The 25982-nt window shown below is 43.8% G+C and overlaps 7 protein-coding genes across 7 annotated transcripts; 5 read left to right on the forward strand and 2 right to left on the reverse strand.

Moving 5' to 3' along the window:
* Positions 1-254: 254 nt before the first annotated feature.
* O0I10_008830 (uncharacterized protein) lies at positions 255-694 on the forward strand (the record flags this gene model as incomplete). Its single annotated transcript, XM_058488831.1, has 2 exons — positions 255-453; positions 528-694. 2 exons carry the CDS (start codon positions 255-257, stop codon positions 692-694), a joined length of 366 nt encoding a protein of 121 aa, XP_058340457.1.
* A 277-nt stretch (positions 695-971) lies between these two features.
* O0I10_008831 (uncharacterized protein) lies at positions 972-2495 on the reverse strand (the record flags this gene model as incomplete). The annotated part of the gene is made up of 3 exons (XM_058488832.1): positions 972-1802; positions 1868-1979; positions 2044-2495. The coding sequence occupies 3 exons, from the start codon at positions 2493-2495 to the stop codon at positions 972-974; spliced, it is 1395 nt and encodes a 464-aa protein (XP_058340458.1).
* Positions 2496-6233: 3738 nt separating this feature from the next.
* On the forward strand, positions 6234-6773 carry O0I10_008832 (uncharacterized protein; the record flags this gene model as incomplete). The annotated part of the gene is made up of 1 exon (XM_058488833.1): positions 6234-6773. The coding sequence occupies one exon, from the start codon at positions 6234-6236 to the stop codon at positions 6771-6773; it is 540 nt and encodes a 179-aa protein (XP_058340459.1).
* A 757-nt stretch (positions 6774-7530) lies between these two features.
* On the forward strand, positions 7531-8899 carry O0I10_008833 (uncharacterized protein; the record flags this gene model as incomplete). The annotated part of the gene is made up of 7 exons (XM_058488834.1): positions 7531-7772; positions 7832-8065; positions 8134-8254; positions 8312-8410; positions 8473-8560; positions 8627-8710; positions 8766-8899. The coding sequence occupies 7 exons, from the start codon at positions 7531-7533 to the stop codon at positions 8897-8899; spliced, it is 1002 nt and encodes a 333-aa protein (XP_058340460.1).
* A 2581-nt stretch (positions 8900-11480) lies between these two features.
* O0I10_008834 (uncharacterized protein) lies at positions 11481-17145 on the forward strand (the record flags this gene model as incomplete). Its single annotated transcript, XM_058488835.1, has 6 exons — positions 11481-11544; positions 11640-11852; positions 11916-11941; positions 12009-12084; positions 12152-12605; positions 12669-17145. The coding sequence occupies 6 exons, from the start codon at positions 11481-11483 to the stop codon at positions 17143-17145; spliced, it is 5310 nt and encodes a 1769-aa protein (XP_058340461.1).
* A 286-nt stretch (positions 17146-17431) lies between these two features.
* O0I10_008835 (uncharacterized protein) lies at positions 17432-19560 on the reverse strand (the record flags this gene model as incomplete). Its single annotated transcript, XM_058488836.1, has 9 exons — positions 17432-17550; positions 17627-17930; positions 17992-18111; positions 18172-18258; positions 18322-18641; positions 18708-18870; positions 18934-19049; positions 19101-19173; positions 19237-19560. 9 exons carry the CDS (start codon positions 19558-19560, stop codon positions 17432-17434), a joined length of 1626 nt encoding a protein of 541 aa, XP_058340462.1.
* Positions 19561-20557: 997 nt separating this feature from the next.
* On the forward strand, positions 20558-22806 carry O0I10_008836 (uncharacterized protein; the record flags this gene model as incomplete). Its single annotated transcript, XM_058488837.1, has 2 exons — positions 20558-21356; positions 21419-22806. The coding sequence occupies 2 exons, from the start codon at positions 20558-20560 to the stop codon at positions 22804-22806; spliced, it is 2187 nt and encodes a 728-aa protein (XP_058340463.1).
* Between the last annotated feature and the right edge of the window lie 3176 nt (positions 22807-25982).

The following is a 25982-nucleotide window of genomic DNA, read 5'->3' on the forward strand; positions in this document are numbered from 1 at the left end:
TGTTGCTATGGCTACCGGGAATCCTCATACTCAACATAATGTGGCTGAATGCTATCATGGTTTCAATAATAGTCTCATTATGACACCACTTTTCCTTCCCAGCATCCATCAAATATAGACTTGCAATATCGATTATGGCATTCTAAGGTTACAGCAAAGCACCCACCAATCATTTGGTGTTAAACGCGCTAGATTTGCTTATTGGGTCGGATGATCGGGTTCTTTTGTCTCTTTGTTCTCTTTATCTGATAATCATGCATGACGATTTGGAGCAGGGTGGTGGTGTAGAAGCACGACAACAACAACCCCTTTTACGCGACTCGACCAATAAACGCAATGTCATTTGGACGACGCTCATTTGGATCTGGCGAATCTGCATCTTTGCTGTAACGGGATCGTCGAGTGTTGCTGTTACTCGGTTTATTTTGGAGCATATCTTTGGAACCACTATGGGTGAGTAGTAGTAGTAGTAGATGAGCGTATAGATGTTTGTAGGTGTGTCACTCATGCATTGATTATATCCATAGCTCGTTGGCTTTACTATGTCCTTTTCTTCTTTTTGGAGTTGGTGGTCTATACGGTGATGATTGTATCCATAGGCACCATTCTTGGTCAACATCGGTTCTTTTTCAACGTGGCGGTCAAAATGTGGGGATGGATGCTTCCAGCACGTTACTGCACAAGTTATCGTTAAAAGAGGATACATCATTGCAACGTTGTATTGAAGCGTTTGTACGCTTAGGAATAGTACATAAAAAATTGATAAATAAGAAAAAGGTGTCTATCTACAAGAGAGAATTGGGAGGAGCAGGACAAAAAAGAGGGCGGATGGAAACAAAGACTCAACATGTGTCCCATGCTTGTATATCAAAAGGATGTCTGTAATGGGGGGAGAGGGTGGTGGGTGAATGTGGATGAGGGTAATAGGAAAAAGTGAAATAGAGAAAGAGAGAGGATGTGTGTTGGTTGTCCTAGTTACTGTAAAGCATAGCAACAAGAGCACCACCAATACTTCCACCGTCACGAGCGATTTCAAGCTTGATGCGACTAGCAATTTCCTTTCCAAACCATTCTTCAAGTGAGCGACGAACACGTTCTTCCATGTGGGGATAGAATTCATAGGTGGATCCATTGACACCAACAACAATGTCGCCCGAGCTTGTGTGAAGATTTTGTTGCATGAGGGTGGAGATAATAGCAACCGAGGCAAGAGCAGCGCTGCGAGAAGCAACAATACGACAAATGCGAGTAAGGATGGCCATATCCTGTAAGGTGGGCGTGGTGACAAAATGGTACTTGCTGAGGACTTCTACAGTAGATTCAAGGGATGCTGGCGAGAGTGGTTTTGCTTCCAATGCACTCATAGTAGCAGTAGGGAAAGACCATGCTTCACCAAAACCTTCTGGGACAACACCATCAAAGAGAGCACCGGTCTTGATGAAATCCAAAGCGATTAGGCGGACAAGTTCACCCAAGTAGGCACCTGACAACATCTTTTCATAGCTTTGGAAACCAGGTTGATTGTGACTAGCGTCAAGGATACGATCATACTTTGTCAGTGGCAAGTACTTGTCGCTGCCGAAAATGTCAATCTCGGTGTTGATGAGCATTTCAGTATTGGGAGGATAGGAAGCACGCATCTCAGGATCCAACTTTTCAATCAATTCCATCTTTTCAGGGTATGCTGCATTGAGACCAGTGGCAAAGATCAAGCCCATACGTGCCTTGGGGTTGGCGTATGCATGCGCCACAAGGGTTCCCACTGTGTCATTCAAGATGGCACTTACACGCACGTTCAAAGACTATCAAGGATCATCCAATAAGCATGCCATGTCAACACACACTCTTTTATACAACTTTTTCTTACCTTGCGTTCAAATGCTTGATGGAACATGTCAGCTAAATCTTTGCCTTCGATGCCTTGTAAGGTAAAACCTTTGCCCATGCGTAACATGGTGCCACGATCCACACCTGTTTGGCTGAGATAATAAAATGATGAGCTTATACTGTTCGTTCGTGTGCATAGACACTTTTTCAACTTACTCGACAGGGAAACTCCAGCACACACCAAGTGAAAGCGTCTCTTTACCAGATACTTGTGCCTCGGAGAACAAATGACGTGCCTTGGAAGTGACCAGCTCCTTCACGGCATCGGCAATCCAATCGAAAAATGCAGCACCAGGACCCGTCTTGAGCTCATGGGATGGCGATTGCTTGAGCTCGCTTACTCGGACCTTGCCATTGCCCAGCAATTCCACAGCCGAGATGCGTAGATTCGTACCACCGAGATCGAGTGACAGAAATGTGCCCGTTTCAGTGCCGTTGGGTAACCTGGTAACGAACGAAGGGATCATGGTGGCTAAACCTTTTGAAGGTGTCTTGAGACCATGCTTGAACTCGCACAAGAAGCCATTAATGATAGGTGCAAGACCGTCCTTGGACAAGAGGAAAGTGCTTTCCAGGTTTTGAAAGAGTGCATCGGCTGCGTCAGTCATGATTCAAATTTCGTCACACAATAAAGATGTGGGTCAACTCTAATTGTTGTTATGCTTCTTATTTGCCCAGAAAGGGGATGAAGGGGTGGGGTGGATGATGGGGATATGTATAGAACAAAAAGAACGATAGGAAGAATGTGGGTGTGTGTATACAATGGTTGTGTATGTGAGTAGAGATGGTATAAAAGAAGTACACACACAAAGGTAAATCCAAGAAGAAAAAGAGAAAAAGGAAAAAGAAAGAAAAAAGGATTCTCAATCGCACACTCTTATACCGAGGAATGATGGAGATGGTGTGGGTTGGGTGCCGTGTGTATGTGTGTTGTGTGGGCGCTGTGATATGGTAGGTTTCGGATTGAGCCAATAGCACATGGTTTCTATCGTCGGAAAAAACGACCCTTTCCAGCGGACCCTTGGTGGGGTCGATATCGAGCGGGGTCACTTTCCCTTTAAGGAGCCGCTGACGCTGACGTCTTTACTCACAATGAATAGCCGATGACAATAATCATCTTATGATACTTACTATAGACATTGTAATCTAACAAAGAGAATAAATGGATCATACTCGATATCAAATATCCAAATCGTAGCATGCAAATAACATCCAAAAGAAAGGGTAAAGCTCACATCGCCTTACATAATCCGACCTGATGGACCCTGACCATCCTAAGGTTGGGGTCCCCCGCCCATGACCTCTTTTTTTTTTACGTGATATCTGCGTGAGTACGCTGTTTTAGGGTGCCTATCTATCGTTCAGCATCAGGATCATCCATTTACAGACCAATCGAATAAAGCATCTAAAGGCGTGGTTTCGTACAACCTTGAATGATTCTTTTTGCTTGCTTGTCTCCTTTTTACTCCCTGACCCTTTGCATTGGTTTTGCCGAGTGTCTTTATTTTGGAGGGTAAAAAAGGTATATGGAGGTTGTGATTGCGCCTCATGTACCACGTGCCATAGCTGCATCATGCACAGTGGAGAGGTCAAGAATGACGCCATAGCTGTGGTGTTGTCTCTATGCATGTAAATGTGTAGGAATGTGATGACGACTACTACTTTTCAGGAACCTTGCAGACTCAAACAATCATTGTTTGGGAAGTGAGACATTACATAATTTGCGTACGGGTCCACCATCAATTAACCCCGGTGGGTTTGGAAAAACAAACCAACCCGGAATCGTACATAAAAGTAGCGCCGACGGAGACAAGAAAGCCACACAAATGAAATGACACATTAATTTCTTTGTCTTTTTCTCCTCCTAAGCTTCCATACTACACGCAACTATTTGGCTGACCTAAAAATATCCTTGGGCCCTTTGTTGTCATCCACTTGTACTAAACACCGTCATAGCGTGAGAAGTGTACTCGATACCGTTATCTCGGTAACATGTATGCATTGCCATGTGCTTGATAACACAGCACCGTGAGTGCTCACCTGATGTCTACAAGTGCACCATGCAGCCGGAAAAATGAGAATTGGGATTCCTGCTACCATGTGTATCACAAAACTCCTGTTGGTGCGGGATTAGAACTAGCAGCCTTTTACCGATATCCTTGAATGCTTGTGTACCTCATCATTCCATTTAAAATTGAGATACTCCTTGGATCATTATGTGGTATGGATTCACTTTTTCATAATGAGCAATACCATCATCAGCCTCTCATACCATATGGACGTATTCAAACATGCTTCAGGCAGGAATCCGCCTTGATAGCCTAAGTCATTGGATTAGAAACAAAATAATCTCCTCCCTTGGACCCTGGAACTACTCGTCAAACAAAATGATCATATGACCCACTGTTTTTCGTCATTGGTCCATGTAATTTTCTATCGATCCATAGCTATGGTGAAACTTTTATCACTACCATGAACCTCGGGTTTGGCTATAGCATGACCCATCACACCTTGATGCAGCTTGTGACCATAATACCCACCACCACGACGTACATCAAGCTGCGTCATGGCAACACTCATTTTCTCTTTTCGATGTCAAGCATCTTATTCTATCAGCCAGGAATCTCCTTATACTATATGCTATCAATTCTCAGTGCCTTGGATGATTGTAAATGATGCACGCATAGCTCTTGATGGCTGGCAACTCTTACCACATCATTAAGTGAAGGGGCCATCTTTCATGTTCCGAAACCAACTTTACACGTGACATGTCCCATATGTCCTTTTGTTCTTGGAAGCCGTTAAATCACCACCATGGGAGTTGTGGGTGGGTTCCCCTTCTGGCGCCATAGGAACTGAGAAAAAATAAAAGGTTGGCTCGCTTGGTCGAGGTAGAGTACTTGCACTCTTCGTATATTATCCCAACGGTTTTGGATTTGCCGTGTTCCCATGATCCGATCATTCTCGCTGCTTATCGAACACGCATACCAATATGAAAAGTAAGTTGATAACATAGATGTCACCTTCATAATAGTGGGGATGTGCATTATGCGTACAAGTTATTAATTTCGTTGATAGATTTCTTGTTACCTACCCTATTTTGGCCGATGTATGATGCATAAACAACATTGCACTAGGCTCCTCAGACTTATTGCTGGTATATGCACCCCATCACTTTATCAGCTCATGCATCAATTTATCAATGCATCATCCCCAACACACGAAAGTAACCACGCCCACAATGCACATCACAATAAAAGGATGTTGTTGCCGCTCACCATACTCCCACATCTCTCTTTTCTCTATCATACCATTTCGATTGCTTACAAGATCAAGTTTCCAAGGCTTTGTACGTATCCCATTTCTTGCAAGCTTTGTGAATAAGTGCTGATCTTTGCGGTCATTCATAGGGTCCTGCTCTCATTGTTGTCGTCGTCCTCATCGTGATATTGGATCCTTATAGAAAGGTAAAGCCTGATGATGCTGCTTGATGAGTCATTACTCATACACGCTACCTTGCTACTTTCGATATAGCTATCTCCCCTTGAAGCATCTGCAAAAGTTGGCTTTGGTGCCATGATCTACGTCGGGTGCTGAAATTGACATGGTGCAAACAGCAGGGTAACCACCCCCAACTCCCATGGTGATGATTTAACGACTTCCTAGTAAACAGCCATGGATGCTTACAAGTTCGCTCAGTGTCTTAAGCATGATCCAACAACGCAACCATTGCTTGCATGACTTTATTTATCTGTTGCTAGGTTACCATGTCGATTTCTATGTAAAACCCAACTTGGATGACATGGCTAGCCACCTTTGAAACAGACAAAATGTACCGCCAATGGGGGCTTCATTAGGTGCAACCGCTGCTGCTTGCCTTAATAAACTTTTTGTAACCAAAATGCACCATCAGTGCTCGTTTCTAATTCTCGTGCAAGCAATGATTCACCGCCCGACCTTGTTCTAGCCACGCTGTTCTCCTTTTTCATTCTGATCCGCCAGCTATAAGAAGGCTCCCTGCATATACTACGGCAAACGTCAAGAGACAAATGGGTTGTTGATTCTGGATATGAACCCTATTACACCTTGCAGACGCGTTCTAGGCTTCTTTTTTCTTGTCCTTCTTACTATAGCATCCTTGTACCCTTTGTTGCCTTCCAAAAATAAAACGTGTTGTGTGTAACATTTCCCCATATGCTCTTTATTCGAGAGGCACACAACACCAATGCTGGTGGAGGTACATGCCAAAAAGAAAAATCAGCATCGAGACCCTACTAGGGCTGTTCATTTGTTTCTCTCCTTTACAATCTTTTCCCTTCTTTCATTATAGCTGTTGTTGTCTCAACATGCTTTCCTATTTATTCCTTATTGCGGTGGCAATCCTCTCATTTCATCAAACATTTGCGCAAGTGGGTCCTCACATCTCCGTTCCTGAATACAATGCCACCGTAACTCCTGGCGACCACATCACCATCGAATACACGTATCAGAATATGGGTACGGGTAATTACAGTGTCGACTTATCGTTGTGGCAAGACGCTTCGGCAACGCAGCTTCTTCAAAATATCACCACTGATCACGAGATTCCTGGTGGCAACTCGACCGGCTTTCAGCTCAACTTTACGTATACCGCGTCGTATGATTGGAAAGTGCCTGGTGGATTATCAGTCAAAAAAACTTTTGACAATGGCACCGAAATCGAAGAAGCACCTCAGCTTATCTATTTGACGGTTACGTGCGAAGCTGATACATACTTTTACGAAGATTTACGCTTACGATCACGTCCCATCATGCTTCATTACAATGCGGCTGGTATCAATCTGCCCAACGTGCTATTGTTGGCTCTATCCACAGCATCAGCCGTATTCATCTTCTTTTTTGCCTAATGATGATGATGATATTATCCCCCCTTACTCATATTCCTTTCTCTCTTCTATCATTCTTTGCTTTGCATCCAACGCTCCTTGCATCGACCTTCTTTGTGTTCTATATCCCAAATAGCTTTCATTGGTTAATAACAATAATGTGTAATGCCTTTTTTTGTCTCTAGCATGACAGATCCGACGTGTTTCGTTTTCGATGTTTCCCACACACAGATATTCTTCAACATGTGATATTGGGTGGGTTGGGTGGCAAAAGAGAAAAAAGAAGACAATGGAGCGATTATAGCCCGTTTATTGGGGCAACTGACACCGTTCTGATTTACCAAAAGTGACGACAAGGTTCACACCGATTGAAACTTAGCAATGAGTGTTAAAGTCTAGGCATGGACAAGGTGGGATAATGTAACACCTACCACATCACATATACAGCATGGCATTTATGCAGCACATTCACTTGTCTCCTTGTAAGCAAAATGCACAACTTGCATCGTCCTCCTCTTCTTTGCTCCGTTCTTTTTATTGCCATATCATGGTTTCAATGATGCATCTATATGATTGGGATAACAAGGGGACATGACTCTAATTGATTTCAAAGGATGATGTGAACACGGCTTTCTACATGACATAGGTATAGAATGAGAGGGAGGTGGGAGATGTTACTGTAAAGCACCACCACCGTAAAGGGCTCATGTGCGCCGGAGATTTATCCTTCACTCCTCCTTGTCTCTTTATCTCCTTGCACCCTTATTCTCTTGTTGAAATGAACGACGATCGGCCCCATGATGTGACTCTCCATCCTCAGCTTGAACAACGCCATCTAGCATACGGGCCTGATTCAGCTTCTGAAGATGACAATGCCAATGAAAATGGAGCACCTGTTGCACCAGCCGCCGTAAACGAAGATCCCCACATGGTGCGAGTGACTCGACCAGTCCCACCACGCGATTACGGACCACAACCACCACTATTCAGCATTGAAGAGCTTATGAACCTTGCTTTTCGGTAAGCAAACCAACCTTGCTACGGTTGACATAGGATGTAAAAAAAGCTAACTGACAAAGGCCGGCTGCATTGAATACCCGCATAGCATGTCGTATATGCCGCTACAGAGACGGCCTTGATAAGCTCAATCCACAATATCAGCTTTTGATCGAGCATATTCCATCAGGCGACTTACATCATGTCATGACCGCTCGCAAAAAGCGCAAGAGCCAAACCAGCTATTATACAATCACCGGCATTGTCCATGATACACCACAAGGACCAGGTACACCTGTAGAGTTGGGCAAAGTAAGGTATGTGTTTTAGAAAGGGAAAAGGATGGGATAAGAGAATATTGATAGGGATGCTTTTTTCTATCAAGGTCCAACTTTTTAGGCACAACGTTTGTCATATATTCGCATGGAAGGAACCCCACAAGAAAGGAAAATGATCCAACAAAGAATGATTTGCCTGTGCGAGAAGAATTGGGTGCTGTTCTTTATGTATGTCTTTGTTCAAGCACACGCACACACGAGATATCCTCTTACCCTTGTATGTAGGATCCCAACATTCTTGGCTTCAAGGGTCCTAGGAAAATGACGATCCTGATGCATACTCTGACGCGTGATGGTAAACGACCTGAGTTTCGACCTACGTCGGTAAGTATATGATAGAGGAGGATTGGTTGCTATGGCAGCTGTTTTGACATGGCACTATTTAGGAATCGGATACGCTTTTGAACAAGTATCGTGAAGGTGGTGCTCGTGATTTGCTGGTTCTTCACAATAAGAGCCCCCAGTGGAATGAAGGTATGTAGTGAGTGGATCAATCCATGGATGGGCCACACGGCTGATGTTTTATTCTATGCCATCCAGATACACAATCCTTTGTATTGAACTTTAGCGGGCGAGTGACACAAGCATCTGTCAAAAACTTTCAAATTGTGCATGACAATGATTGTAAGTGCTATCAGCGTATTATGGGAAAAAGTGACTCACGCGCATTCAAAACTAGTGGATTACATCGTGATGCAATTTGGAAGAACGGGTCCTGATCACTTTACGATGGATTTCAAGTACCCCATGTGCCTTGTACAAGCATTTGCCATAGCTCTTACTTCATTTGATGCCAAACTTGCATGTGAATAATGAAACGGTGATTGTGGTTTTATCGTCAACGTGGAAAGTGGATGCATTGTTTATGCAGCACATGGGCTTGGATTGTTTGTGCCTCGCGTCAACGGATTTCAATTGCAGCACACCGATTATAAATGCTGGCTCCTCCTGACACAATATTACATGTACCCCAGGGTCTTTATTCAACACACGATGATGACAGGTCCTGACATGAGGGTGGTGGGAATACGTCATATGGGCTATTGAGGATGAGAGAGAAAGAGTTTGGGCGCAAATTTACTACAAGGAGGTAGAGCAGCAGCAACAGTGTATATGCACGTTCATTATCGGGCAGATTAATCTTTCGGGAAAATGTGTGAACGGCGTTGGGCGATCTTTTTGGGTTGGATGCAAGGGGTTATTATGAATACATACAAAGGATCGAGAACACACACAAAGTTTTTCCTCTTTTCTCTACATAGACATGAATCGCCGAATGATACAAAATAAAGCGCTATTGCATATGATGGAAAGCATCTATTGTTTACGCGTTTATCATGGGTACTGCTGCAGCATACATACAACGGAGATGATTTCGTATATAGAGCAAAAGGAGACATCATTGAATAAACATGATGGATCGAGATTTGACAGGTGGTGGTGATGATGACCATCATTAACCTTGATTGCCCTGCTGATGTTGACACTATTTGATTTGTCACCCTCCTTCCTCCTCCTTCATTTAGGAGCCAACGTGAAAAACATATTGGCTCAAAGACGCTCCTGAGAATCAAATAGTGTCACGCATTACAATTTTTCATCGAAAAGCCATGCCGCATTTGAATCAGACGGCAGGTAAATTGCAACTTGCCTTGCTTGGATGGAAAAAGATGATCGATTTTTGGAGCATGTATTCTGACGATGATTTTTGCATTACGAAAAAAACCCAGATAGTTTGTTTTGAACCTTAAACAACCTAATGGTGACACAAGATATTCTTTGTCAAGAGTTGTGCTCATTGATAAGGGGAGGAGGGCGTGTTTGAGGATACCATCTTGTGAACAACTAATGCACAGGTGGTGAAAAATACAATAGGGATATGGATCCTATTACAATGTGTATTGCGTGCTCCACTTCTCCTGTCACGTTTGCGCCAAATACGCGCTCGGAAAGTTAACCGGGTCCCATCCACATAGGTTAACCAGATATATAGCACTTGTGAGAGGAAAGACCTGTACGTATATATGCATGGTCTATAGATGGGTGAGGATGAGGAAAGGGAGCATGAGCATGTTTCAAAGGGAGTGGTAAGAAAAGGGAAAGGCGACAGGCTTGGGATGAAAAACCTCCCTCGTGCTTTACTGGATTTGCAATCCACATATGAGATGGTACTACCTGCATACGTAGAGATCCAAACATTCACCTCCGCTGCGTCATTATACAAAAAAGTATAATGATAGTGAATAACCATTGTTCTAGATCACATGTGCCCGAATCCGATGGTGGAGGAGGGACAATGGAAGAAATGGATGATGATACGCACGCATAATACCGGGAAAGGTAGAAGCCGTTATCATGATAATACGATAAAGAGATGAAACACACGAGTGGAGAATTGATTAAATTAATACATCTTGTGTACGTGGATCTTTTTAATAATAGCAAGTGAGATGAATAATACCTGCATGACCATCATCTTTTTGTGTTTTATGTTTCCTCCAGAAGATCTCGCTTGTTTTGGAATAAAGAAAGGCGCGAGGAGATGAGATCGCTCTATCTTTAGCAATTGGAACAACAATGGGACCAATGGCCAAAAGAGAGAATCTGCTCGAGTACAAATGGGTAGGTTAATCACAGTCGGATGTCTAACATGTGGTGGCATTCGAGCACTATGCCATGCCTGACAGGTCGGGGAAAAGGGCATGAGTGAGCGAATGAAAAAGCTTATTGGATATTGGCGTCTGTGCATTTTGTAGTACAATTACACGCCGTGATACAAGAAGAAAGCTCACTTCATTTGGGGCAAGTTCATGTGTTTTACATTCATCATCCTACTTTTTTTCCCTTGTCTAATTCAAGGTCCTGAGTTATCTCTTTCTTTTTTCGCTTCTTCCCTCTCTCTTTTTGGTCGTCCACCTCACACCACCCTTTCCATTCCTTTTTGTACGATAACCTGCATCCTTTGGGTGAGTGTTTGAAAGAGAGGGGATCAACAACAATAACTACTATGACAACGTACATATACATTAACCAACTTTACGTTTGCAGATACACGCGCGGTTTCATTTGATCTGCATCAAACACATCACATCACACACACGCACACGCACACACGCACGCATATACGCATATACGCATACAAAAACTCTCTTTCTCCCCCGATAAAGAAAGACCTGGTCATCATCACACCCCCTTCTTTACAGGTCGATCAGCATCTTTTTTTCCTTCCTTCTCTTCTTCATCGTGTGTTGTGAATACTCGCTTGCCATCTTCATCGGCTTCTCGATTTCCGATTCTCCTCTCTTTTTTCATCACCTCATCATCCACATCACCCATCACCAACACGACACCTTTTCATGTGTATATAACCAGCAACAGCATCATCTTGTAAACAATGGCACCTTGTACACCTACCAACACAAAAACATCAACCAAGGAGACAGCACAAGTGCAAGTGGGTGAGTATCAAATATAATAGTGGACATGACACGTTGTCCCTTCTCCGCACCTTTCTTTTCATTTTCTCTCTCTCACACATGTCAACCCATTACAGCACTTCGTGTTCGTCCTCTCACATCGCAAGATCGTGCTCAGCCAAGGTTCTCCCAATCGACCGAATCCGATGTCGTGCAGATCCACAATGACAGCCTCACGGTCGTACCACATCATAAAAGCTTCTCATTCGATCACGTGTTTGGCACCGACAGCACGCAAGAGCAGGTCTTTTCTACTGTAGCATCCAACATGGTGGATCGATTCATTGATGGTAAGCGTATACAAGTCATTGTCTAGTTTGAATGATGGGTTCTAACATTGCATAATGACATAGGATACAATGTGACAATCTTAGCATATGTAAGGAACACAAGGCACATGTCCCAAAAAGATTACGATAAGCTCTAACTGTTTTATGGTGGTACAGGGCCAAACTTCATCAGGCAAGACATACACGATGGGCACCGAAATAGGACATGACCAACGTAACCCTGAACATGAAGGTAAATGAGACACATAAACAATATGCATAGCAATTATATGTTGACATCCAAGTAATATCACTCTTAGGCATTATCCCAAGAGCTATGACTGCCCTTTTCAATAAGCTGGGTCATGCCAAGAATAAACGTCCAAACAGTACTATCGTGCCACCATCATCACAACAACAAAGTGGGCTTCCGCGGCGACCCATGCAGACATCTCCTAACAACAATACATCACCATCATCAACAACATCACCACCACCTACTCGATTACGACCCATGTCCATGATGGTGAATCGACGTGTATCCACAAGTTCACTTAATGATCAACATCGTGAGCATGCACAGCAAAGCAAATCATCAAGGTGCACCGTCAAAGTATCCTTCGTGGAGATCTATAATGAAGAGTTGGTGGATTTATTAAACCCGGCACCGGCATCGGAACGACCACCCGTCACTGTGCGTGAAGACCCCAAGGGCCAGATTTATTGGACCGGTGTTAAGGAGGTACCTGTCGAAAGTACAGATGATGTATTGAGGTATGATACGGGGTACAATGCATAAGGAGAACCTTTTTTGCAGAATGACTAATACTAGAATAGATACTTGCAGATGGGTACTCTTAATCGAGCCACTGGGTCAACCGATATGAATGCCAAATCATCACGTTCGCATGCCATCTTTTCAGTTACGCTAAAGCAAGAAAAATGGGTACCAGCAACAACATCAACAACCTCACCTGCATCATCCAAAACCACCACCACCACTACATCATCAGGCATTCGACAACCACAATCGACTCGATCAACAATGATTGGTAGACGTAGTAGTACAATGAACGTGCGTGCTATGGTGGGCCAAATGGAAAAGCAGCAGCAGCATGATGATGATAATGGCAAATGGGTCATTAGCCATTCAAAGTTCCATTTTGTCGATTTAGCCGGCTCTGAACGATTGAAAAGGACAGCAGCACAAGGTGATCGACGCAAAGAAGGGATCAATATCAATGCTGGGTTATTGGCGCTGGGAAATGTTATTTCGGCATTGGCGGATAGCCATCATTATTCCTCATCATCACCTTCCTCCTTGAAACAACGTCCGACACCTCATATTCCTTATCGTGATTCTAAGCTCACTCGACTGCTGCAAGATTCACTTGGTGGAAACGCCACAACGCTCATGATTGCTTGTATTAGCCCTGCCGAGGTTAATCTTGTGGAGACTGTCAATACGCTGAAATACGCCCATCGAGCTCGCAATATCAAAAATCGTGTCGAACGCAATGAGACTGAAGAATGGCTCACCAATGATAATCCAGAATATCTACGTGGCCTCATCAACAAGCTCAAAGCCGAAGTACGTCACCTAAAGACACAAGCAGCTGCAAACAACCAAGCATTACCACCATCACCCCAATCGTTGCCAACACCATCCGTATCCATGGATAATGTTTCAGCTACTACTACGACCACCACCACCATCGCAGAAGACAATGTAGCGGAGTTGAGACGCCAAATTGTGGAATTGCAAAAGGAAGTAGCAATGGCACGAGAACGCAATCAGCACGTGGAAAAGGAGCTGCAGCGAAAACAGGATTTGGATTTTCAGCATCTTGTTGAACCTGTCATTGCTGAGTATGAGAAGTCTGTATCAGCATTGGAGTCACAACTCGCTATGGCGCGCGCTGCCCTTTCGCATTCAGATCAAGCACTTGCTGAGCAAGAAGCCAAACTTGCACAATACGCAACATTGCATGAGAATGAGCAAGAGACTTTATCAGAGCTCAAGGCACGCTTGGCCAAGTCTACAGAACGTGAGCAGACCAATGAGAACTATATCGCTGAACTCGAAGGCAAGCTTGCTCGTACCGTGGATGAAGCTTTGGAGGATCAACAAATGTTGACGGACTTGCGCCAAAAACTTGTCAAGTTCAAGGAGATGGATGAGAGCACTGAGCAATACATTCATGATATCGAGACTCGCTTGGCACATTCAGAGCAAGAACGTGATCGATTATTGGAACTTTGTAAAGAAGCTCAGACCAAGCTTTCAGAACAACAAAGTCAACTTGATACCATCCGAAAGCGATTGTCCACCACTGGCAAAGATGCGGATCAACAAGCACTGTTAATTGAAGATCTTGCACGCTCTGAAACCCGTTGCCGTGAATTGGAGAACGAGTTGCTTAGGTTAAGGGATACATTGCATACTCGCGAAGAACAAGTTGTCCAAGATCAGCATTTATTACAAGTGGCGGAAGAGCAACCATCTGCATTACCCCGAGAAAAGTCACTCAAGGATGAATTGGCCGTTGAGGAAGCAACCATTGAAATACGGGATCGACTTGCTCAAAAGACGGCTGAGATCGAAGTGCTTGAGAAAAAGCTTCTCGAAAGCAGTGGATCGGTGGAATCGCTCAAGGAGGAAGCCCAACAAAAGACAACCAAGGTTGAAGAGCTTTCAAAGCAGCTAGCTGATATGCAAGAGGCGCATGCAGAGTGGATCAAAACGCGTGAACAACAACAGCTTGAAATGACTCGTCTTGAAACCTGTTTGAAAGAAGCACGTGTTGCCATGGAGACGACACAGCAAGAGCTGCAAACATTACAAGCAACACATGCATCGGAGCTGCATGACGCACAGGCCACAGCACATCAAGCATTGACTGATCAAGAGCAACGTTTCCAAGCAATTCTTGAACAACGCATGGATGAAGCTGAACAAGCTCGACAAGATGCCCAAGTCCTGCTTCAAGTACAAGAACGTCAACAAAGCATCATTGGAACTTTGGAAGAGAAGATGCGTGCCATGGATGAACTTGTGCAGAGCCTTCGACAACAATTGGCTGATCGTGATCGACAAATCAATGAGCTAGAGCGTATCAACAATGACAAATCACAAATGGTCAAGGATCTTCAGGATCGTGTACAACAAGTCCTTTATGAAGTGCGTACGGTTGGACTTGAACGCAATCAGCTTGATGTTGTCATTCAATTCCTTGAAGCGGCTCTGAGACAGCAAGATCGCAAAGCTGATAAGGCGATGTTGGCTATTCAAGATCTTCAAATGCATTGTACCGGTCGCAGTGATCAAGTCCATGAAAAATCCGACAGCATTGATCAACTTGAGCAAGAGAAAAAGTCATTGGAGCGTGCCCTTGTTGATATGACACGGCGTGTGAAGAAGCATGAAGCACTCATTGCCACTTTTCAACAACAGCTTCGGCTTAGTCAAGAGGCTCTTACGGAGCAAGATGAGGCTATGGATCAAATCAAGGTCGAAGTTGAGGAAGCGAAACGGATACGAAGTCGCATGGATGAAGTTGAAAAGGATTTGGAGAAGACACGCAATGAACGAGATACCCTTACCAATGAATTGGCATCATTTAAGAAGCAGCTTGAGAATGCAGAGAAGGCACTTGCTGAGGAAGCTCAAAAGTCAACACGATTGCAAAGCAGCATTGCTACGTTGGAGCACACCTTGGATACTGAACGTTCACTGATTGCAGCCAATGATACGACTGGAATGATGTCAATGTTGCAAGACAAATGCAAAGCGCTGGAAAAGGTCAAAGATGAGCTTATGCAACAACTACAACATGCGAACACGACATTGGATGAAACACGACGTGATAAGGATAATACGGTTGCTTCATTGGAATCATTATTGCAAACAACACAAGCACGACTTGATGAAGCTGTTGCCAGCCATGCTCAACAATGCAAGCAAATTGAAGCTCTTCAACAACATCAACAGCAACAACTTTCTGCCAATGGAAGAAGGAGACGATTGACGAATGAGAGCCAAGATAGCGGATTACCTGATGAACGACACTTGTCGAGTCTTGCGAAACGAGATCGTGATCATCGAATGGGACGATCATCACACAGCGGCAGTAGTGAGGATCTTCCAGCCAATGCATCTCGACAGCACGTGAGGATGTCGACACATGATCCAACACTTGAATCAATACACAAGCTTCAGGCACGATTTCGAGAAAAATTGACGAGCTCCGAAGGCCAAGAAGAGTTGCTTGATAAGCTACTTCAATTGATGACTGAAAATTCGCAATTATCAGTGCAAGTCAATGATCTCGAAGGACAATTGGTGACCCAGCGTAGTCAATCAGCACTTGAGAATAAGAGCTTGGAGCTTGAAGTGATGAAGTTATCAGCTGCCAACGAACGATTGGAACGTGAAATGGAACAAGCCATGCCTCGTAGCCATAGCAACGCATCGATTGCATCAACACGAAGCCCACGCAATTCAATTTTGCTTATGAATGCATCATCTCCACCACAAACACCACGCGTTGGGTCGCCCAAAGTGTTTGCACGTCAATCATGCACGCTTGGCAAATCAGCATCATTTCGTATTGTACGTGATGTTGAACCAAGTCTTTCAACACCAGCTGCTAGTAAACGGGCATCAGCAACATCCATTCGACCTACCATGCCACGACCACGTGTACGAGCACAATCCACTGTGTTACCACCACCATCCGCTCCACCTTCCAATCCACTTCCTCCTGTTCCAGCAAGGACTCGTTCTTCTCTCATCATCAATCAAAGCGAACCCATTTCTCCTTCACCTTCATTTTCCACACCCACTGGTTTGCAACGTCAAGATTCAGTAGCTTCTTCCACTATTAGTGAGATGCTCAGCAGTGATGGCAACTTTACTACTGAACAATACGAGAAGATCATTCGATCATTACAACGCCGTGCACTTGCTGCTGATCAAGATATTCGTGCTCATCAAGAAGTTATCAGCAAACTCGAGTTTCAGCTTACGGGTGCAGAAGATGCGGTCCGTAATGTTCGACGTCAACTGGATACTGCTCACCGTGAAAAACAAACGTACATGCTTGAGATTGAAAACCTGCGCTCCTCCTCGTTACCACCTGAAGTGCAACAACATCAACAACAGCCACAGTCTGCTGATAGCCAACTCAAACGTTTACAAGAAGAATTGGCTGCTGAACGTGCTCTCAAAGATAAGGCTGAAAAGGCTCGTGTCATTCTCGAAAATCGTATGGATCAGCTCATGACAAAGCGAAACAAGTTCATGTGCTTTTAAAAAGTTCATCCTCCTTCCCCCCACCTCTCTCTCTTTGCTCATTCCTCTTTCCTTATATATCCATTCACATCCACTACCGATCTTGTACAGCTCTTTCCTCCCCCATCTTTTATCTTAGTAACTTAATAACTACAATACAACTTTCTTTTTTTTGTCGTCTGTGTAACAAAAAACATCTCTTGCATGAAATGCATTTGCCACATGATGAAGATAGTCCACGTATCATCCATAGCTAATTTATTTCAAACATAGTCCATATACATAGATGCATCCATCACAATGTTGCTTAATATCGTTTCTTGAATGTGAGTTTGAGATCCTTGGGTTTGATTACAGCAAGTCCCATAGTCTGGATCCTTTCCTTGTGAATTGAGTCCTCGGGAAGATGCCATTCGTATTTCCTCACTATTAGATGCACATGAAACAAAAGACAAGTTTAGCTGGTGACCCATAATCATTCACACCCAGATCTAAAACTTACATAGCATGGGTAAAAACACGCGTTGTTCGACGAGAGAAAAGTTGAGGCCAATGCATTGTCGGCTGCCATTGGAGAAGGGAAGCCAAGACATGCCTGAGCCAGCTAATTCTTCAGCCTCGCCACCGGGCTTGAATCTTTCGGGTTTGAATGTTTCAGGATCTTTCCATACAGTCGGGTTGTGTTGGATCTCGTAAAGATCAAGGAACGTACGGGTTCCTTTTGGAATGAAGGTACCACACAAATCGGTATCTTCGCTTGCTTCTCGAACGGGGAGGGTGGCCAAAGGTGGATTCATACGTAACGTCTATGAATATGATCATCATCAGCTCCCATGTATGTGTCAATGCTTTTATCTTGGAGCATACCTCTTTGATGACCATGTTGATGTACGTCAATTGACGTGTTTGTTCAATCGTAGGCATCACATCTTCAGGGGCATCACCCAAAACTCTGATAGCTTCGTCTCTTGCCTTGCGTTGGACATCCTACAATAATTAAAGCGTTATTCGATGCTAATGTATACCCCGTTTTCTTAAAATACTTGCAGGATTGACGGCCAAATAATATGCAGTGTATGACAAAGCCAGAGCTGTAGTGTCATGACCGGCTATGAAAAAGACCAGTAGGTTGTTCTTGAAACAACAGCAATGGTCATATCTTAGTGGTCGAATTGATAACAACAATGAAAAGCATACCTGTAATTCTTCGTTGGTCATGGATCCTTCGCCATTTTTCTCAGCCTCGATCATCAAAGTAAGGATATCACGTTCGGATTCTGGCACACTGTTTTTTTGGTGGTTGAGGAGCTCACGTTTATGGGTGATCACCTGGGTCATCTTGTCAAGGAAGGTATCCATTTCACGGTGGAGTCGCTTTCGAGAAGGGAAAAGGAAACGGTATTGCATATCAAGACTGGGGAAAGCAATGAACCAAGGATTAAATGTGGCTTCAATCAATCTTTGATAACGATCCACCCATTCACTCTTTGGATTTTCAATGGCACCGAAATCAAATTCTACAATAAAGATTCTCGTTGGTGAGTCATTGTTGTACTGTACAGCATGTTTGGGGTATCATTTACCAAAGCCGGCCAAGCCAATGACATCCAAAGTGTATCGCTCAGTGACATCATGGAAGTTCAATGTCCCACCATCCATTTCCTCTTCCATTTTCTTGAGTGTCTTTTTAGTAAGCTTGCCAAATAGCTCAACGGGCATGGCACGATGGAATGCTGGGTTGGCAACCTACACACTCATCATACATCAGCACCCAATGCAGCAGCAGCATAACAATACAAGAGCACATACCTTACGTTGTGCCTTCCAATCATCGCCATTCAGCGTTATGATGTTCCTGTTGAAAACAAACTTGCCGAAGAGAGTATCACCTCTTTCAGATATCAGATCTGCTTTAGGGAAAATGTCTATAGCACAAGTGTTAGCATGTGAGATGCAGCAGCTACGTAACGTCGTACCTGACTTTAGCAAAAATCGCTTGGCTGCTTCTGGACGGGCAATGTGAACGGTCCACCCAAGAATATCAAATCTCTATTAATAAAACAGGGCCATGAATAACGTGCATAGGGCATCTATTTTATGGTACTATCTCACCAAGTAAACGCCATTGTCTACGTTGACAGCATGTGGCAAGACCACGTTTTTGGAGATCTCATGCAATTGTTTCCCTCGCAAAAAGGCGTTCAGGTAGGAGAAAAATCCCATGGATGGTATGTGTCGAAGTTTTTTAGGTGGTGTGACAACTTTGTACACCGTGTAAAAGGCGACTAATGCAACAGCAGCAGAAATCGAGATCTTTTGTTGCCGACTATTCATAGCTGGAGCATGCGCCACGACATGTTGGGATACGGTGCTGTATATGTCTTGAAGTCGATCCATGGTAATCATGCTTTTGATTTGCGGAGAAGCATCAGCCATGTGAGAAGGCGGCGTGGGTTTTTATATTTTGTTGATCTATCGGGAACGTGACCCCACCTCGGGACTTGCGTTTTTGACACATACCCCATTCCGATATCCCCGGTCATCCGTGAAATGGGAATTGTCCCTATTTTACGCGAAAATTCGCACACTCTACACTTTTCGTTGAATCGCATTCTTCCCAAATAAGTGTTTGAGCATTAGTATTTGATGCTCTGCTTTATTGTTTTGTTTTGGGATGCACATCACTGTGGCTCATTGTTGCACCAAAAGCGCCAACAGGTACCGCCACATGATCCGAAAACACCCAAAAAAAATGATGAGGCGCGGTGGGTGCCTATTATGGATACTGTTACACTATGCCGATCGTGCATGGTCTATCCATGATGCTGTGAGTCAAGCGGATCCGATCTGTCATTGACATAATCCCTTATTCTCCATATTGATGGAAGACAATGCCACAATTTCTTATTAACTAACGGCACTTTTCTTAATGAGTAGCCAACCATTAAAACTTGCACAGCGTCATCCATGCTCTACAATTGCCATGGCAACGTTGCAGTAGCTGTATCCAGGATACACTTTAATGAACATGTTTCGATGTCCTTGAACGTCAAGCAGTATATTGATACGGGGAGCATCGGCAATTACATAAGGAAATGTCGATACGAAAAAGATGGATGGATCTGATGACATGTACGACATGCGCTGGGGAGGCGAAATGTTCGGAATGGCTATGAACAAGGTGAGAACGATGCCATCCAAATTCGGACTACAATGTCAACAATGACTCAAACGACCACCTCAACAAAGACATCATCCTTAGGAAACCTTAGGAAAGATCTCTTTATTCGCCATCTCTCATATGTACGTATGTAATAAAGGGGACTAAAGTATACAATGCAATGTAGTTTGTTGTGGGGCCAAAGTAAAGGTTGATAGCATGTTATCATTCAATGAGAGGATACAAGGCGGAAGTAACGGTTCTTGCTTCTACATGGATCATACCTCGGATACCACGTCAGCATCCCTTGGCGATGTTCGTGCCAATCAACATATCGCCCACTACGATCCCCAGCATGATCTCAATCAGCTACAACAACTCTTCAGCAATGGCCTGTCGGCTTTAACAGCGGATCAGTTTCAGGACGCCCATGACACCTTCGATCAGCTACAAGACCACATTGAAAAGAACGTCATCCCCGCCTGCATGGCCTTGCGCGCTTATACATGTCAGAGACAAGAGAGCTATCAAGAAGGGCTGAATATTGCGAATGAATACACTTCAAAGAAGAGTGAGGATGTGGATGGTTACTTGCTTTCAGCCAACATGTATCTATTGAACAACAATCAGCGTGCTGCAGCCCTGGATGTATATCGAAGAGGTGTGAAGCATTGTGATAAGCAGCATCCTCGATATGATGATCTCGTCAAGCATAAAGATCGATTGGAGGAGGATATCAAACGACAAAACTCGCACTTGATCCGCATACTACCTCGTGAAGTGCTTCATACAATATTATCATACATGGAGCGTTGGCATATGATCGAGCTAGCATATACATGTACAGCATGGTACGAGTTGGTTATGGACTGGCCTGGATTCTGGTATGAAATTATTGTCACAAATGATGATCTTCTTGGTGATCAATCAGCATGCCGGCGTTTCCTCAATCGTGCGCCGCCTCAATACGTACGCAAACTGGTGCACCGTGGAGGAGGCGTTCCCGAGCGTTTCCAAGGATATGCGTTTGAGAGGATTGCCGATTTCAGGTGGAATTGGCTTGAAGAATTATGTAAGTATATGGATGGTCATAATAATTCAGCAGCTTGGGACTCTCTAACATTATTAATACAGCAATCAGGTGTTGTAATGATGAAGATCCCACGTTTTACTCACCAATGGAAATCATCGGCAGCTGCAAAAACACACTCAAGAGATTGGCATTGAAACATGACCGTGGACTAGCACTTAGCTCCTGCCTAAGAATTTGCCCTAATCTCGAATACCTGTATTATGAAGATAATCAATACACCGATGAGGATTACGATGCTCTGGATGAGGAAGAACCTGAACCATTACCACCAGGACCTTTTCAACTTCGCCAGCTAGCCATTGTATGTGAGATCACCAATCTTGATATTCCTTATATGATTACCCAATGCCCACGACTTGAAAGCTTTCATTTACGCTACCAAGATCCAGATATTGAGGATCAACTTCCATGTATTCTCAAAGCTCTATATGAACATTGTCCCAATTTGCACACAGTTGCCATCAGCTCAGGCCCAGCTTCCCATCGTATCTCCTGGATACCAGCAAAAGCACAGCATGATGATATTATCGGAGGTAGTGGTCAATTACGCGAGCTCACGTTCAATGCGAACCCGACCGATGTTATGGAAGATCTCAGAGCTATGATCGACAAAAGTACGACATCACTTGTGAAATTCGACGTTCAAGATAATCACCGTGCAGCTATCTTATACCAAACATTGATAACGGCTCAGATAAACAACCTGCGAGAATTATGCTGCGCTCCTGTAGGCGATCGGCCAACATGGAATCTACTCAAAACATTGATCGAATCATCACCTCGACTGGAAAAGGTGGTCATTCCTAATGGTGCGGCATCAGATACGATTTTATCAACCCTGACACAATTATCCAATCTTGTTGAGCTACGATTTCGTGTCGACGACCGAGTGTCACTCGATGGTCTAACATCGCTATTTTCACAATCATCATCACTCCAAAATGTTCATCTTCAATTCGACTCGCGCTATCCAGACGTTAGTAACTATAATGGGTGGGATCTGTATGACGTGTATGATGAATCGTACATTCCAGACATCACTATATATGATATATTTCGATCATTGGCGGCTTCTCGTTCGCTACAAAAATTGTGTTTTTCAACCAATGCCTGGAAAGAACTTCAAAAGGGACCAATTGAATCAGTGGGGCGCGTAATACGATCGTCTCAGTCAATCTTGCAGCAAGTGACCTTGGACAACTTTAATAGTCACGCGATATTATCATTACAACTATGGTCAAGCTTTACCCAACTACGACGTCTTGAGATCAAGCCCGATAGAAACGCATTCTACATTCGTTGGACAGAGGTAGACGAAATCATCAATCAGAATTTCAGTACCCCACATCTGCGCATTCAATACGAGCACCATATGGGAAGTCGTATCTATTCTCTCAAATCGAATGGCCTTCCTAGTGATAGATCATGATGAGATTGATTTAGCCATTAGCAGTGTATACCATCATAGTGCATTCCTCATAATAATATCACTTTTTACCTATCACATGACAACGTAAGCTATGTACACATTTTTAATCGCCCCTCTTTACTTCTCTTTATCTATCCCCTCAACCTGTAGTTGTAGTATAGGAATAGCAGTTGACAAGGAGATGGACATAGTTGCTGTGTTGATGGCACAAAAGCTGAAATGATGTCCGAGCTCAGGTCTTATTCTTTATCCATCTTGACACTATTGTCAACCATGGCGACATCCCCATGAAAGCAGCGATTTATAGACATAGCACAAACGACCTTCAATACTGACTTTCTGAATCAAGTCTTTTTGGCTTGGGTGTCATTCTCGAATTTAATCTTTAGCTTGTAAACTGCCACTTGATAGCCCATTCCTCCCATTCACCTTTGTTGCCCAATACAATGCATATAAACGATTCTCCTGCTCTAGCCCATCATTTCCATCATTGAACTTTCTTGATTCGAGCTGACATGGTAGTAAGGTAATGGCTGTTGTTGGATCATCATTATCATGTAAAGTGTAAAATGGCACACACCCTTTTGCTATACGTGAGGAACATCAATTCTTTTATTTACGCGTACCTATTGTCTATCGTGAGGGTGATGATGACGATGGGTGGATGGTGTGTGTGGGGTAATTGAGTGGTCTCAGTGTAATAGCAGTAGGGGATTTAAACTTGGGGGACAGCAGCTCCACGACTTGAGACAACGCTTCTCTTCTTTTTCTCCCTCCTCTGCTTTTATCCCATTCACGACATCCCGATCAAGGTAATGTATTGTAAAAGAGTGCTCTTGTTGGCTGTGAGGTATTGATGTAGTTTTGAACATGCATTGTCAGGGAGTGAGTGTGTCCAAGTGCTGAGGAATGAGCGTGGTTGGTGGTTGGTGGTTGCCATGGCGATATTGTTGCTTCCTTTTGCTCGTTGCTATTCCCGCTCTACGCTTGGTGTCAACAGGTACATTCAGAGTCCAATGTTGCAGCCGAACTGGTTCCACTGACGCGTCAGCTTGTATAGAAAGCAAGTTTGGTTTCAAAACGTTGGCTGGTTTGGCGTTTTGTTTCGGCTCAACTATACTACACCATGGTTTTCGGTTTCCAGTAACCAACAACAACGGGTCTTTGTGTATATGGAAAAGGCAAGTACAATGAAACAAACAATGAAAAGGGTGTTTATTGTGTGTGTGCTAATAATGAATTGAATATAGGTTCTTGGTCAGGCAATGCAACTTGGGGCATCATCATCTCTTTGGGTTCGACCCCCAGCCTGTGTCAAGCGGCCGGTTTGCTGAAAAAGCTTCTTGGAATGCGACCATGGCTCTATAGGCCTGCGTAGAGTTGATGCGTCGATGACGGTGGGTTATTGGAAGAGCATGGTCACCGTGTTGAGGTAAAAGGGGATTTACAACAGCTTGTGAATGTGTTGAACCAACACGCTCTTCTCGTGATAGACTCGTTCTTTCCCTTGAGGATTTCTTTTCATGAGGTGGGAAAATGATTGGAAGGATTGGGGATCATTCTTTCTTTGGAGAGGATGAATGAGAACAACTATGAGCCTGGGCTCTACGTAAGTGAGTCCTTCCTTGCCATGGATCGAACTGGCTTTGCGTGATTCGTGCAGTGCTTTTTCAAGAACAAGGGATCGCCCGACGTTGCTCGTATGGTGGTGATTTGGTTTGTGAATTCCTTCTGATTTGCTTTCTTCCTTGGAGAGGATCGCCTAACGGTATACCAAATCGTCATCATTCCGATACCAGATGGTCTAACTTGCCTGCTTTCTTATTTGTAGAGACGACGATTACGATGATTACCACATTCACAACAATGACGATTACGATGATCACCTGGCTCATCCACAACAATGGCAATGATAACGATAACGAGATTCAAAAGGAAGCCTGCAAGATCCCATTCTTTTCAACTTATGTGTTTTTTAATGTTGGTGTGACGGATGAGATTGACGACTGGTGACGAGTAGGAGTAGGAATGATGAAGGAGGACGACTACGACGATGGTGGTGGCAATGTACAGTACATAGCAAGATAGCTAGATGAAATAAAGCATTGTTTATTTTTACACGCTTGTTGGAGGTTGCTAGCTTGTGGATTACATATTATTGCTTCGAAGATGGAATAATAAAGGTGGTCCGGTTACTGTATCTGTCATGCAAGAAGTATATGGCTTTTGTGATGCGATAAGGAGGAGTGGGAAGTGGGATGAGCTTGAGAAGAGAAAAGTGAAGAGATCCCTCCATTGAGTTTCAGGATGAGTGACTCCTCATTCAACATTATGTATATGTATCTTTTTACATATACAAATTGGTTTATGCAGCTCGACTTTCTTCTACATGCAAATGTGATGCATACCTTGACGCACCTTCATTATTGGATGCTGTTTACTTACATACCTTCACAAAAGGCAATCATCATCATCATCATCCTTTTGTGTAGCAACCTGTCAAGGACGTGTCTGTGTAACCACCACGCGCCGTTTCACTCAGCTCTTCATCTTTCCGTTAATGCAGCCGACACCATCCACTAGGAAAAAGCAACTCCATCACGCTTACAGCATAGGTAAAACATAAAGACGCCTGTATCTCCAAACTTTACAATGAAACGTGTGGTTTTTATTAGAGCAATGTGCTCGGCTTGGCCAACAGCACCTTCATGTGTGAAAGTTTCGCGTTCAATGTCGCAACTAGCCCAAAAAATATTTTTTGGTCGTCGTCGTCGAAGAGGTCGACCCCCAGATCTAGTTTGGCTGGTAGCGACATTGCGAAATCTGGTATTGGCAAGCTTGATCGTGAAACTGGCACCCAAGGTGCAGTTGGCCAAGCCGAGCACATTGCTCTAATAAAAACCCCATGTTTCATTGTAAAGTTTGGAGATACAGGCACCTTTATGTTTGTAAGCGTGATGCTATATGAAGAGTGGTCTTTGTTCATTGCCAAGTAGCTAGACCCTGGAGAGCCAAAGATGCAGAAGGACCTCTTTGGGTAACTCAGCTAAAAAGTCAGGACTTCAGGGACAATGCATGATAGGTACGCAACCCTCATTTTCAGGTCATACATTGGCAGCTAATAGCCATTTTTGTGCATTCCCAACTTTTGTGCATTCTATTGTAGGTGGACGATG

This window comes from Lichtheimia ornata, assembly GCF_029851405.1.
Source record: "Lichtheimia ornata isolate CBS 291.66 chromosome Unknown scaffold00048, whole genome shotgun sequence".
Lineage (NCBI taxonomy): Eukaryota > Fungi > Mucoromycota > Mucoromycetes > Mucorales > Lichtheimiaceae > Lichtheimia > Lichtheimia ornata.